The sequence below is a fragment of the Protomyctophum parallelum genome (genome assembly GCF_964188405.1).
Source record: "Protomyctophum parallelum genome assembly, chromosome: 2".
Classification (NCBI taxonomy): domain Eukaryota; kingdom Metazoa; phylum Chordata; class Actinopteri; order Myctophiformes; family Myctophidae; genus Protomyctophum; species Protomyctophum parallelum.
Window position 1 is genome coordinate 46,928,778 of NC_139699.1, and position 16,172 is coordinate 46,944,949.

The window sequence follows — 16,172 nt, forward strand, 5'->3', positions numbered from 1 at the left end:
CATTTTAGTTTCAGTCATAATCATTTTAACCCATTTTGACCTGGGAACGATTCTATAAATGTCTTCTACATCCTGACAGTTTTCATTCTGACCTGAGATCAGATTCTAAAAATGTCTTCTATGTCAGTCGCTCTTCGATTTTTCAAAAATAGCAGATCTACAAGCTCATAGCGCGCCACCGAGTGGCGCGCTATGAGCTTGTAGATCTGCTATTTTTCAATAGCTAAAGCATAACGTAATGCTAACACCAAAAGGGGTTCACGCCCAGAATGGGTTAAGTCATATTTTAGTCACCTGGAATGTTTTAGTGTTAGTTTTAGTCGACTAAATGTCATACGCTTTTAGCCGACTAAATCTGCAGGTTCATTTAGTCGACTGAAATGTGTTTCGGCGGGCCGTGATGCCGTCGTAATGGCTCATTTTACACTTGTTGAAAATAGCCGATCTACAAGCTCACAAGGCGTCGCACTGCGATGCGTTGTGAGCTTGTAGATCTGTTATTTTCAGCATGCAACCAATTGTAAAATGACTTATACTGGATCTCTTGTCCACTAGTCCCTTCCTTACATTTTAGCCTAGTTTCCATTTGTTGACAAAATTGTCAATACATTTAGCTTAGTTTTAGTCATCATAGCTTGGTAGTCGACGAACATTTTTCGTCTTAGTTTTAGTCGACAAAAACAACACGAGATGACACTTTGTTTGGGGACACACGATCCATGGCACACATGATACGTAGCTTGGGGAGTTAGTTCAGTCAGACATACTCGAGGGGTTTCATGCCATGCTCAAGGGCGCAGACATACTGTATGCTCAAGGGGTTAATATGATCCGTTGCTATGTGGGTGTGCTACTTAAAGGACAACTTTAGTTTTTTTCAACCAAGGTTCATGTTTTAGGTTGTTATTAGAGAAACTAAAAGATGAGTGTAATTTTTTTTTTCATTTGCTGCTTTCTTTAGTTTTAGGGATTTTAGCGGTTTTTGACAGGGGGGCGGGGGCATTCGAGCATGGGGCTAAATAGGTATTTTCTAACCAAATTTTATGGTGATTTATTTTTTTATTATTTACTATAGTCCTAATAAACCCCAGGAAATTACATCTGGTTACAGAAGATCACAGGATCTACTGAATGTGAAGGTAGCCTACTGGAGGAAGGCTTATACTGTGTGTATAGGCTCAATATGTCAGTTTGACACATTCAATAGATCCTGTGATCTTTTGTGGACAGATGTAATTTCTTGGGGTTTATTAGGACTATAGTAAATAAAAAAATAAAAAAATCACCAAAATATTTTGTAAAAAAATACATATTTAGCCCCATGCTCGAATGCCCCCGCCCCCCCCTGTCAAAAACTGCTAAAATCCCAAAAATGAAAGAAAGCAGCAAATGAAAGAAAATTAACTCTCACCTTTTAGTTTCTCTAATAACAACCTAAAACATGAACCTTGGTTGAAAAAAACTAAAGTTGTCCTTTAAGCTCACTAGGCTGCATGCTCTTCCTGCCTTCCTCCTGCTTATGGTTCCTGGTTGTTGTTGTTGTTATGTGATGTTTGCTCCCACCGCCACCCCAGCACCACCGGTGGGCTCTGTTATTTATGTTCCCCATGTTTTTTTTTATTGTATATCTATCTGGATGGATGGAGCTCGTTCATTTTTATTGATAACAATCAGTTTATCGATCAGGTTTATCGAGCCGGGTTCTTATCGAGCATTTTCTATTATTTTGTGGAAAAATAGATAATAAGAGATAATAAATTCTGAACAGTATACTTTACTAGGGCCTTCAACTACAGTACTTTTCTAACAAAAGGAAGGAAATTGACCTTCTTACCAATACAATAATATTAAAGGAACTGTTAACTGGTTAATACTGCATGTGTACAGACAGTGACTTTAAACACGTAATGTTGTTTACTCTGTTGGCAGGTATCAATACACTTTTAGACATGTTTGTGCCAGGGTGGGTGATTATCTTGATCGCCTCTCGTCTTGATCGTTTAAACATGACGTCATGGGCCGCTATGCTCGATAACAGGCTTGATAAGCCCAAAGCTTATTGATAACGGGTACTCGATAAGCTTGTTTTCGGATATCGGTTATCGAGCTCCATCCCTATCCATCTCCCTGCTCTTAATGTTTAATGATGGTGTTTGATTGTGCCGAGCAGGGGGGGAAATTGCAGCAGAGCCGAACAGCCAAGATAATATAATGATATGCACACTTCTCAAGAAAATGATGCAGCGAGCTAGCTGGCCACATGTTTTTTATTTTCATTGGCAGATATATCTGAAGTTGGCTGTACTGAAAATATAAATATATATTAAAAAAAAAATACAAGTATAGAGAGTATGCACATGCATGATTTTCCCATAAGACACGCCCCCCTCATCTAGACTGAGTGGCAAAACATTGAGCCGCATGGAGTGTTGGAGTTTGGAAGCGCTCGTTGGAAATCACTCAACCGTCCAGTTTCTAAATGTCACATAATGCAGGAGGCAGCAAAAGGTTGTGTTATTGAAAACAAGCATTTCCAAACTCTGACACTTAGAAAAATAATCAAATGCAGGGCATTTCTTGACAGAAAGTAGCTCTTAATGTTTCTTTGGTGGATTTTTATGAAACAAAAACTTAAGGATAATTCAAGCTTTTCGTACAGCAGCAATGTTGGTGAGTTTAACATTGTTTAATGCAATCAGACAGGACCTTTCTGTTTGGATGAATGGGCTGTCAACGCCAGAAAGTCGTTTTTTTGACACTCAGTGGGCGTTCCCGCATAACTTCCAGGTACGATGATGTCACCTACCCTCTATAGTGAATTTCCAGATTTAACTGATTTCTATTAGCATGGGAGCATACATTGTAACCATGATGAAGCACACTGGACTGTAGCATGTGTTTTAGATGTGTGTGTGCTTGTGCTTCCAGCTTGGACTTTATCTCACACATTGTAACCAATCAGAGGTCTTCTGAGTACCCCTCAGACTCGGAGTACGGCCCAGACCAGAGCCATCTAATAGAAGAGTCACGATATTGAGGGGGAAGAAACCGGTGTTCATGCAGCCCTGAACTGAGACAAGCTGGAGTTGGAAATACATTGTTTTCAAAGAGGGCGGCGCAAATAAGAGCAATTTTAGGCATGTGTGCAACATGACAACTGTTATAAGTATTGTACAGTGACAACTAAAGTCTCTGAAATGTTTACGTTGTACGATTAACTACAAAACAATCCAAAATAAAGGGATTTAAGATCATTAAAGCCACTGCATTTCTGCCTACTTCCGGGTCCAGGACTTGTCCCTATTTGTTGTCCCCATTCTCAATAGAAGTCTATGTAGGAGAGCCGCCATTGGACTGAAGCCCCATGAAGTGAATGCGGTTTGCGTAACTCTGTCTATACTCTATGGCTCTGCCCCAAACTATGTACCACCTAAGGGTTGACAATCACTGCTTTAGACGATTTGAGATACAAAGGACAAGCTTTCTCTGCACCTACCCTTTCCCGACAACCAAACGTGCTGAAGGTGCATGCGATGGGTGCTTTTGGACAATCTGTATCACAGTGAGACTCCATCTGAAACAGAAGCAACATGAATAGTTTATTTAATTGAATATTTGATGCAATGAGTGCATTAGTAAGGGTGAGCTACTCCAAACCTAATTGATCACAGATGGAATAATTCAGTACAACGCAAGCTGCTGCTTATCCCATTTAGACCCATTAAGTTCCATTCTACAAAATGTCTTCTAAATCGGGGGTTCTCAACGTTTTTGGGCCGGGGACCCCCGGAAATGCATTGGCCATGTCTCGCGTGCCCCCGCCCCCCCCCACCCCCTCCCCACCACCAATACAAACTGACTGCAAAAATAACCTTAATAGAGAAAATATATCATAAATGAATACTGAAACCAGATATAATCATTAAGGAACGTTTATGCATGCACCACGTACTATGTAAACTCTTAATGTAAAGTCTTAATTTTTGGGGACCCCCCGAGGGGTTCGCGAACCACGGGTTGAGAACCCCTGTTCTAAATCATGTTTCTATGTCAGTGGTGCTCAAACTATTTAATTTCAAGGACCCCCAATATCATATCGTTGCTGTCGGGAGGAAACCTCATAACTCCATTTTTGAGGTTTTAGATTTCTTGTTGTTGCCATACATTGATGCTATTGAACACTGTGTGTTGTTTCGAAAATATTGCACCCATGGAAAGTAGTAAAAAGTGCTTTGGACAAAACCTCTACCCTCAAACTGTCTGCTAAAGCAACTAACTCCAGCACCTCTCCCCCTCTCATGGCAGTAATTGACAATATCTGAAGTTACAACACCAACTTTGATGAGGCTGTGTTGCTTTGTTTAAAAAAATATAAGGTCTTCCTAATTTTTCATTTCCTGAAAAATGCACATTTTCTTCCGACAGCAGAGATATGTAATTGGCCGCGGACCCCCATCTAAGAATATGTTGTTCCAGGGACCCCCCCCCCCCCCCTCCCCCAGAAGCAAAGAATAGATTTTGCTCTGAAAGAATATATATTCAAAGATTTGTGCCACATTTTCAAGATTAAAAAAAAAAAGCAGATCTACAAGCTCGTAGCGCGGCACTCGGTCCCGAACGGATCGTAAAACACGAAATGGAACGCTGCCCAGGCTAGGGTTGATGTAGCCTGGAACTCACCTATGCTTTCTATGGCATAGGCAGCTCCCGGCAGGATCCACCGAGAGAAACTATGCGCAGCTGCGCGACATGAGACTAATTACTTAGAGCGACACAGAGAGAGCGGAGTGTGTGTGTGTGTGTACATGTGTGCGTGTGTGTGTCAATTTAACAAAGGTGCAGACGATCAGAAATCAGCAGAGAGTGAGCGACGTTTGCGCTATACTGTATGCCGTATTGAAGTGGACTCGGACCCAGACTTTTTTTTCCTCCCTGGAAATAAAAACGTCTGGGTTTCCGAGGCTAGGGTTGATGTGGTCAGGAACCATCGGTCCAGCAGTACTCAATCACCTGGTCTCTGATGAGCTCCATCCCACAGTACTCACACTCCACGCTGGCGAAGGGACACTGCAGCTCGTGGAGCTATACGGGAACAAAGACCAGAGAGACACTTCAGGAAGCTGCCACGTTGCTTATCCCATTACACAATCCAGCAAAAAGGCCCACAACTCGATTTCATATGATGTATCATTCAATGAAATTGGACAATAATTGAAGGAGATATAACCATTTTTAAATGATTTTTCAAAAATAGCAGACCTGCTATTTTTTCAATAGCTAAATTATAACATAATGCTTTAAATTAAAACACCAAAAGGGGTTCCCCGCCCCAAAATGGCCGCTAGACTTTTGGTCAGTTCACCTGTTTGTCCTCGTGGACAAAGGAGGCCAGACATTCCAGGCACGTCACGGGTCTCCGTAGGCACTGGTGGGTGGCGTGTTCCTCCAGGAGGCTTTTCCTCACAGACTGTTGGCACTGCGGGCAAGGCAGCGTCGCAAACTGGCACTGTGACACGTGCCTCTGCATGGTGACAGACGCATGAGAAGAACGGTTTATTTTTTATTATACACAACTACTCCTCGTGGTGCACAGTCTGCACACGACTAGTGTCATCAAACATTTATACCGTATATATATCTAATGTAACCCTGGGCGCTACACTTCCTCTGCCAACCTGGGGGGGAAGGGAGGGGGGGCAGCGGACTGACCTCATGCTTCCTTCTATGCATGAGGAGTCTAAGCTGCTTCTTTTCATCCGACGGGGGGAATTTCACCGGCCAGACGTATAGCGCGTGGAAGGAACATGTTCCTTCCCCTCCATCAGGCGCCCCCAGGGGGAGGCAGTTTAGAGACCAGGATTAATGCATGTTTTTTTTGTGAGGGTACCTACCCTAGGGGACATGGGGAGAACATGTGAGGGTACCTACCCTAGGGGACACGAGGAAAACATGTGAGGATATCTACCCTAGTGGACACGGGGAGAACATGTGAGGGTACCTACTGTACCCTAGGGGACACGGGGAGAACATGTGAGGATACCTACCCTAGGGGGACACGGGGAGAACATGTGAGGGTACCTACCCTAGGGGACACGGGGAGAACATGTGAGGATACCTACCCTAGGGGGACACGGGGAGAACATGTGAGGGTACCTACCCTAGGGGGACACGGGGAGAACATGTGAGGGTACCTACCCTAGGGGACACGGGGAGAACATGTGAGGGTACCTACCTACCCCAGGGGACACGGGGAGAACATGTGAGGATACCTACCCTAGGGGGACACGGGGAGAACATGTGAGGGTACCTACCCTAGGGGACACGGGGAGAACATGTGAGGTTACCTACCCTAGGGGACACGGGGAGAACATGTGAGGGTACCTACCCTAGGGGGACACGGGGAGAACATGAGGGTACCTACCCTAGGGGACACGGGGAGAACATGAGGGTACCTACCCTAGGGGACACGGGGAGAACATGCAAACTCCACACAGAAAGGCCCTTTCGCCAACCCCGATGACGCGGAGGAGGGAACACGCCCCGACGCGACAGCACTACCGACTGTGCCACCATGCCCCTATTCAACATCAATTCCAATGCTACTTTTCTCCCTGGGCAAACACGGCAAACATCTCCACTACTGCGACACAAACAAACTACAAGGGTTTTCCAAGTATTCCAACCTAGTGTTAGAGCCCGACCCGATATCTTTGACAAAATATGGGTCAACACATCCAACAGATGTGTGTGTTTATCTGTCACCATCTTTTTGACGACAACGGACTGAGTTACACAACTTTAGCATGCTCTAGTTATTCAGAACAGGAGCATGCCTGGTGGTCTGCCATGTCATCAGTCTATTCTGTGTGTGTGTGTGTGTGGTATGTTGTGAAATAGATACTGTAGTTGTAAATGTGTAGGGTCTACTGATAACATCCGTCTAGCTACCACTAACAGCACCTGTAAGACGCCTTAGTAGGCATGTAACAATATATCGTATATCGATATATATCGATATTAATCCCGAATTAACTAGTTAATAGTGCGTTAACTTTGACAGCCCTATACATTATATAAAATAAAATAAACTGTAATTTTTCTTTAAAATATATATATTTTTTAATATCGTGAAAAATCGTATCGTGATACGTATCGTGAGTTGAGTGAATCGTTACATTCACTGCAGGGTTAATGTAGCTATACTGGAATAATGTCACTTCATTAAAGGGACACTTCACCCTTTTTGCAAAAGAATATATGTTAATGACGTTTAGAAGCTTTAGATCACTTTCCTGGGGGTATTTATGTGTGTAATATGTGGTTTTAGTTATTTTAGATTGTAGCAGTGAGCCTGTTGTCTCTGATGTCATGGACACTGGTCTCACTACCTTCCTGGACTACAATTCCCATAATTCTTTGGTGCACTGCTCCTCCTTGCGGATAGGGGGAGAGCTGTCTTACTGAGACAACATGTAGTCCAGGAAGGAAGTGAGCCCAGTGTCCATGACATCAGAGACAACAGGCTCACTGCTACAATCTAAAATATCTAAAACCACATATTGCACACAAAAAGACCCCCAGGAAAGTGTTCTAAAGCTTCTAGACGTCATTAACATATATTTTTTTGCAAAAAGGGTGAAGCACTAGTCATTGAAGTTTCATTTTAAATTGTCTCAATATAATAATTGTTGGTCCAAAAATAAATAAACTGTCTCAGCGATATCGTCAGGGAGTTTGTCTCTGTGTCGTCACAAACTGCAAATAAACTGTCTCCGAAATTTGTGATAATTTGACGGCAGTAATATTGGCGTTTTCTCTGTCAGTTGATTATTTATATCCATATATGAGTCAAACCACCGCGATCATGGGAAATGGATGGGGAAACTCCCTGGCAGTCACAATGACCAAAGCAATCTTTATATTGTTATTATAATATATATATATATATATATATATATATATATATATATATATATATATATATATATATATATATATATATATATGTTATAGGCACAAACTATTTTATAAGAACAATATTAACACACACCTGGGTGGCCTTGTTTGGTTTTGTGTGATAAAAACGTACAGCAGCAACGGCTATTCCTTATTATACAACAGGTCTTTCGAGGAAGCAATCTGATTGGTTGAAACAGCCTTCTAGCTGTGGATCAAACGAGCACCACTCCACACCTAATCAAAACAAATAATTCAGCTGCTCTGTTCTCCCAGAGCGCAGCAAACTCGGTGGCTAGGCTAGCTACTTTCTTGGGACATTTGTGGTCGTAGTGACTACTCATGTCATTAAAATAATATGTTTTTTCAGCGATTTTATTAGTTTTAAGGGTAACTGTTGTATAATTGCAATATTACACGAGAGGGTGTGGTTTAACGTGATTATCGCCACTTCAGTGATGCTCGCGGAACTCGACTACGTCTTGTTCCTGACCGCATCACTGTCGTGGCAATAATCACGTTAAACCACACCCTCTCGTGTAATAAATGTATGTTAGGTAGCCATGCAATAGACGGGATAACTCCCTTCAGGGAGTTTAACCACCTCTGCGGTTAAACTCCCTTGTCGGTGAATTATCTCCCGACAACGACCACCTAGCCAGATATTATCCCTTACACATAATGAGAGACAACAAAAAAAAGTCTTACATCTAGATTTCGGAGCTCCATTTTGTCGGCACAGCCAGTGTGGGGACAGCGCACGGTGAGCGACAGGATCTCTCGCTTGGCAAAGTTGTCGGGAAACAGCTGCTCCTCCAGAAGCATCTCGTTGTCCACTGGACACTTCTGGCCCGTGTCTCTGCAGCAAACAGGAGGACGGACGGACGGCACAGCAATGCGACAGTGGAGGGAAAAGCATTCAAATGTTTTACTATAAGAGGACAAGTCCGGGCTAAAAATGTCTTCTAAATCCTGAGAGTTTTCTGAAAAACCTTGTGTTTCTATTGTCAGTGGTTCACAAACTATATAATTCAGGTCAAGGAAAACCCCAGAATTGTGTGTAATTGGGCACCGGAGCCCAATCTCAAAATATGTAGTTCCAGCTCCGAAAGAATATATATATTCAAAGATTTGCACCACATTTTAACGATTTTTCAAAAAATAGCAGACCTTACAAGCTCGCTATGAGCTTGTAGATCTGCTATTTTTCAATAGCTAATGTATGCTCAAAACAACAAAAGGGGTTCCCGCCCAGAATGGATTAAGGGTCCTTTTGGTTCCTGACCATCACCTCAAGGACCCCTGGGGCTCCCCACGGACCCCCACTTTGAGAAGCCACAGCTCTAACCCATTTTGGGGCAGGAACCCCTTTTGGTGTTTTAAACATTATGTTATATGAAGATCTAACGCTCGGCAGTTCGCTATGGGACGCGTCCAATCTTGGGCGTGGACAACAGAAGTACTTTAATATACTCACATTCTATTAAACCAAGAGAATGGGCCTCTCTTGCGTCATGACGTAATACGTGCCCTCTCGCCCGAGGGCATAAAAGCACGCATTCACTCATGCACAGTATTCCGTTTTCTCTTCTGCGCGACAACAGTCAATCTGGTATCACTGACACACGCAACTTTCTGATCAAAACTCCTAAAGTTTTTTAGCCTCATCAGGACGGGTATCTTTGCTCGGTACCGCGAGGTTCAGCTAAGTTGTCTCGGTGATATTGGACTCACTACGAAAACGAAAACAAGTTTGTGCTGCATAAGCCTGCTTCACTACAGAGCGCTTTATCAGCCTCTCCACGTTAGCACAAGCTGCTAGCTAGCTTCTCCACCTGAGCTGTATAAGCCACGTGAGAGACTAATAAGAAGCTACTCAAAGCTTCGTGTGCCGTATAGGCTCCGAACCAACAGCCCCCAAGACATTTCCCCGCTGAATAAGCGCTGTCAATATGTCCTCACAGGAGGCTGAGGCCGCCGTAGCTACAAGCGGCCGCCAGCGCGGTCCCATTAATGTGCCCCAGAAAGCCTGCCTAATGGACGGCTGCACACATGCGATGTGGGGCCTGGATAAGCACAACTCCTGTGTCTATTGCCTCGGTCTTCAGCACGCGATTGACGCCGTGGAAACACCGGGCAAATGCATGAAATGTATGGGGTTGGGCCGCTTTTACATAAATCGACAGCTAACGCGTGTCCGCCAATTCCTAGGCCTCACTGGCATCCCCAACGACGGGCCTCGCTTATATCTCTTATATAACCACGGTTACTGCGTAACCTCCAGTTATGCTGTAGCTGTTGAAAAATAGCAGATCTACAAGCTCATAGTGCGGCACCGAGTGATGCGCTTTTTAGGTCTGCTATTTTTGAGAAATCGTGGAAATTTGGCGCAAATCTTAATCTTAAATATATTCTTTCAGACCGAGCGTTTTTAACTCAAATCTCACGATTCTGGGGGGGGGGGTCCCTGGAACAAGATATTTTCAGATGGGGGTCGACTGGGCGGCCAATTACATAACATTTTTGGGGTCCTTGACATGAAATATTCAGAAATTTGTCATGATTAAACGTCTGGTCTAAATGGGCTCAAGTGCAACAACAAAGTCAGGCACTGCAGGCCAGTAAAGGCCACATTATTATTATTATTATTATTACCGGATGGACTTTTCAATGCAATTCTTGCAGAAGCGGTGTCCGCAAGGCGTCTGAATGGCGTTCCTCAAGGCCATGAGACAGATGGGGCACTCGTATTTACTCTCCAGGGGCGGGTCGAACTCCACGTCATAGCCCTGCATGGGGGTGGCAGCGGCGGCGGGCGCCCCATGGAGGAGGCTGGTGGGCGTTGCGCTGCTGCCCCCCAGCCCGGTCCCGGAGCTCTCCGAGGGCTCGCGTTCCTTCTCCATCATGGCCAGAGCACAGCTGGACAGCTCCCCCCCGCTGCCGCCGGCCACTGACCCGTCACCAGTACAACCACCACCACCACCACCACACCGGCCATCGTCCTCCAAGCTGGCCTTGTTGTCACTTTCAAAGCAAGACATCTGTAAAAAAAGAAATGTGACCAGATTTGACTGAGAGCCGGCTCATGCCATCGCGCAAACTCCAGCTTTTCACCAGAGTTAATAGCACTGGCAGACTCTTCCGTCTTCATATACTTAGAGCATGTCTGAAATAAGTGTCAGAGGCTGAAATCGACATGTAAATATGAATGAAATGAATGCTTAAACATGTAGCTAGGTGTATAAATGTTAAGAGTCCACAGAAGCCTGTTTTCTCAACTCTGCAAGACATTACTCTATAAGCCATAGGCTATCTCCAAAACTGGTGGGTCAAACTGAACAACCAATATGTCAATTTGAAGCTATGATCCCCTGCTTTCACATGACAAAGAAAATCCAATGGCAGTCCCTCAGTCAAATTTGGTCACATTATGTCAAAAACTAGTTAAACTAGTTAAACACAACAACTCTGCATTGGTGAGCTCATGACAGACGCAACAAGACTTTGTTTGCAATCAGTGTTGTTTTAGTCATAGTCTCTTGAATAGCTTCCATTTAGTTTTAGTCACATTTTAGTCACCTGGAATGTCTTAGTGTTAAGTATAGTTTTAAGTCGACTAAACATCATAAGATTTTAGTCCACTAAATCTACAGTTGATTTAGTCGACTACAATGTATTATGGTGGGCCTTGATGCCCTAGTCGTGATGACTGATTTTTCACTTGCTGAAAATAGCCGATCTACAAGCTCAGCGCGACGCGTTGTGAGCTTGTAGATCAGCTATTTTCAGCATGCAACCAAGTGTAAAGTACACTAGTCCCTTCCTAACATTTTAGTCTAGTTTTTATTTGTTGACGAAATTGTCAATATATTTAGTCTTAGTTTTAGTCATCATAGCTTAGTTTTAATTTAGTTTCCATTTAGTTTTCGTCAGTGGAAAAAGGTAGTCGACGAACATTTTTCGCCTTGGTTTTAGTGGACGAAAACAACACTGCAAGGTAACAAGTTAACTTGGGACCCCCTGGCTGGAACCCCTCCTCCAAGGACCCACGGGGGGGTCCCTGGACCACACTTTTTGAACCACTGTTCTAATGTATACTGTATAAAAAAAACAGAACTTTGTTATTTTATGTTAAATCCCTTTAACCCAAATGTATGACTGCACCCATACCGTTTGCATTTCCACTAACAGTTTGCAGAATTACAGTAGACATTACATTTAGACAAATACATTTCAAGCACAACTCAATACAAACGCTGTTATCTGTGAGTGGACGACACCATAAAGCATTACTCTTGTTTGCAATAGGGTCCACCGTTTTCAATTCAATAAACTATAAAGTCTAATACAGTAGTATTCAATCAATCCAAAAACACAAGAAGGGATTGGCAAACGACACGGTGGTACGTAACGTCGGCAGTACTATAAACCACCAGGCCTCAGGAAAGGTGCGGTAGGTTATTATAGGAGGTACAGGTTTTAGACCAGTGGTTTTCAACCAGTTTCATATCAAGGCCCATTTTATTTATTCAGCTTTTGAGCCATGTACGGACCACCATTTGATGGCCTCTCAGACCCCAAAACTAAAGAATATTTTGTTGTCGTTGGATAAGATCTTGTCTACAAGTCCATGCTTTTGGCAAACGCTTTTGATCAAAATAACAATTCTTCTACATTCTCTAATTGTGTATTACTTCTTGTAAAATAAGTAATGCAGATGTGTAATAACAATAATGTAACTCTTGAGAGCGTAAAATTAAACCATCCATTTGAGTTCATTTTACAGCTCTCAGTAGTTAAAAACCTCAGGGTTCATTTGGTTTGCAACTCCATCATTTGGCTGGCAGTGCAGGGACCACCTGGAACCCACCCCCCTCAAGGACCACTGGTTGAAAACCACAGGTTTAGACAGTATACTTGTAGTAAAGTACCTATACTCTACTAGACACTATAGTACCTACAGTTATACATTAATACTAGCTACTGTACTCACCTACCCTCACATCTGTCCAAAGTAACACATTTACAACACAGTAACACAGGACAGATCAGATGACAGCAATCAGAAGAAGAGCTCTCAGTAAAAACAACAAAAAAACGGATCAGCCGTCAGCCAAAAGGAAGTCACTGACTGTACTCCTGTCACTAGTACCGCGTGTGTGTGTGTGTGTGTGTGTGTGTGTGTGTGTGTGTGTGTGTGTGTGTGTGTGTGTGTGTGTGTGTGTGTGTGTGTGTGTGTGTGTGTGTGTGTGTGTGTGTGTGTGTGTGTGTGTGTGTGCGCGCACTCATGTGAACGTCTCATGCGGAACTGTTGTAATACAGTTAGCCTACACACACACACACACACACACACACACACGGCCACACGCTACAGTAAAACACTTCGATCATCATGACAACAAACAACAGTACCATAATGTATCGCAACAGCAGCGACACGCCGACGCGTTTTGGGAAAACGCAGACATTCTAGCAACTACTTTGGTCTATTAAATGTGCATTTATTTATTCATAACATTTACCTTTTTTTTGCCTTGGAAAGAAATGCCGTGAAGTTTGTCTGGTGAATTTCCTGGATTTCCCCCCTGGCCCCTCCCACAGTAGTTCCGTCAGGGCTGCCAGGTTTTGCAAGAGAATCAAGCATTCAGGTCTATGAAAAAATGCAAATCACTTCTATCTGGAATATCTTTTAACTAAACAAATATTGTATATAGGCTTTATTAGGCTATCAATCAACTAGTTAAGGACTGTAGGTCATTAAATGTCTTGATGAATTGAAAATGAATCGTGAGCAGATTTTGAAATGTACCCATTCTACAAACTTATTACAATTGTCAATCAATCAATCAATCAATCAATCAATCAATCAATCAATCAATCAATCAGTATGGTGGAGCCACATATTTGGTTTTCTGCCAGGAGGGACCCCCCGGAAGAATTATGTAAAATAATAAAGAATAATGTTAAACAAATGTCCAACCATTTTCAACATTTTTGACACATAAATGAATGCCTACTTTTTCTGGGTGGGACCCCTTGTTTATTTTTAACTCTATGAAACTAAAAGACAAATCGAGGTCACTAGACCTCGATTTGTAGGTATTTCTATTTTGCATCGTGTATATTTGTATGTCTTTAAATGCCTCAATGAATTGAAAATCGATGACCCTGCTGATGTAAACACGTTGTAGTGCTTTTCCCGGTTTTATCCTTGTAGCAAGCTGTTAATTAAATACATTTCAATCAATCAAAAATCCCCTGTCTGTGTCTCACCCCTCAACTTTACAGGAACTCAAGCCCAATGTTACTTATAATGAGCAGACATGGCAACAGGTCTCAACACGCTCGTCAAGCTGCTCCTACGTGCGTGTGGGTGTGACTCTAGGGGTGCGTTCGGAAATGCGCACCGGGAGCGCACTCGCCTATTAGTTTGCATTGCACAGTGCGCTCAGTGCGCTATTTCCGAACGCGCCCTAGGTGTGACTTCCTGTAGGAGGACGTCACGCAGAGCCGAAAGCTAAATTCCAATACCGCAACTTTCACACTCGCTCACTCTCCTCGCGTCCTCCAGTCGCTCCTCGGCTCCGCCCCCAGCGAGGAGGAGAGGAGGAGGAGAGGATTCAATGCGAGGACAGAGTGGTGGTCGAATTTTCCTCTGGAATCGGAATGTAGTACTACGCTGTCATTTCAAAGCGACGGCACATTCCGCGATCACTAATGACGTGTATCAATTCAATTAAATTCAAAGGGCTTTATTGGCATGGGAAAACATACGTTAACATTGCCAAAGCAAAAGTGGTGTCACACAGCTGGATGCCTGGATCACTGGAACTCCGAACAGAGCCGTACAGTCTACAGAATAGACAATTCATCATTTTGTACATGTAACCGAGGGTCCGAGGCCAATGCCCAGCTAACATGTCCACCTCGGCCCAATTGGGTTTTGACATGGGCTATGGGCTTGGGTTCCAAGTGGGCCGTGCACCCAGTATTCACAAAGGGCCCACCCGTGTTAGCCCATATGGGCTTATGTGGGTTTCTAACTGGGTCTTAGGTGGTATCCAAATGGGCCATTTTATTTCAGAACCATGTGTGCCAACTGTGTTTGCCTATATGGGTTTGAACTGGGATCTGATTGGGCCTTAAGTGGGTACCAGCTGGGCAAATTATCAGGCCACACTTGTGTCCGCCCTCATTGTCTTCCGTCCTGTTTCTGTTGTCACCTGCTGTCGATTGTTCATTGCTACGGATAGGATGCAGTGCGCCACATTGGCGGTGTTTCCAGTTTTCTGTAGTAGTTTCTTCAAGTGTTCAAACTTTATGACTGGATAGCACTCGATCTGTAGAGTCCTACATTACTATCTCCTACGATCAAGGGTTAGGGTTAGGGAACTGTAGCATGCCGTTTTTCATCATTTTTGAGGACGAAAATCACTCCGACACCATGGACTATAGCCCATGGTCTGGAAGTGATTTTGTCTTTTTTTCAAATCCTCGTTTTTCATCGTTTTTGACCATGGATTATAGCCGGGTTAGGGTTAGGGTTAGGTTCCACGGGCTAATAAAGTGTAAATGTGGGGGTCCTTGACAAGAAAAGGTTTGGGAACCACTGTTGTAGAGGGACTATAGAATAGATAGATGTTGATAGTATTAATTTAGTTACTTTGACAGTGTACAAATGGAACCAGTTTTCAGCAGGTCAAATGAGGTACAGAAAACCATATGACTCCCAGGCTGATCTCACTGGGGGAAAACAGTATGAGTTGATTTGTTTAAGAACTAACAATCAATTGAAAAATATATTCTGGATGTGACACTTAGAAGCCGAATTAGAGCAGTTGGTAGAGCATTAGACTGAAGATCTAAAGGTCCCTGGTTCAATCCAGGCTTTCGGCAGTTGAAATGAGGTACAGAAAATCCTATGACTCTTAGGCTGATCTCACTGGGTGAAATACTTTATGAGTTTTTTTGTTTAAGAAGTAACAAGTAACAGTCAATGTAAAAATAAATACTGGATTTGTTACTTGCAAGCCGTAATAGCTCAGTTGGGAGAGCGTTAGACTGTAGATCTGAAGATTCCTGGTTCAAACCTGAGATTCGGCAGTTGAAATGAGGTACAGACAACCGTATGACTCTCAAGCTGATCTCACTGTGGGATGAACTGTATGAGTTTATGTTTAAGAACTAACAATACATTGAAAAATACATTCTGGATG

At 43.3% G+C, this 16,172-nt stretch overlaps 1 protein-coding gene across 1 annotated transcript in view; it reads right to left on the reverse strand.

Moving 5' to 3' along the window:
- Window positions 1-13,531, reverse strand: part of traf6 (TNF receptor-associated factor 6) — a gene marked incomplete at its 3' end in the record, with an annotated part of 15,898 nt that extends 2,367 nt beyond the window's left edge. Inside the window, exons 1-7 of the mRNA XM_083759327.1 lie at window positions 13,481-13,531; window positions 10,937-10,998; window positions 10,612-10,906; window positions 8,665-8,815; window positions 5,363-5,521; window positions 5,011-5,082; window positions 3,497-3,574 (exon numbers count right to left, since the gene is read on the reverse strand). Coding sequence (XP_083615453.1) covers window positions 3,497-3,574; window positions 5,011-5,082; window positions 5,363-5,521; window positions 8,665-8,815; window positions 10,612-10,906; window positions 10,937-10,997 — 816 coding nt within the window. The 5' untranslated portion in view covers window position 10,998; window positions 13,481-13,531. The remainder of the gene's footprint in view (window positions 1-3,496; window positions 3,575-5,010; window positions 5,083-5,362; window positions 5,522-8,664; window positions 8,816-10,611; window positions 10,907-10,936; window positions 10,999-13,480) is intronic.
- Between the last annotated feature and the right edge of the window lie 2,641 nt (window positions 13,532-16,172).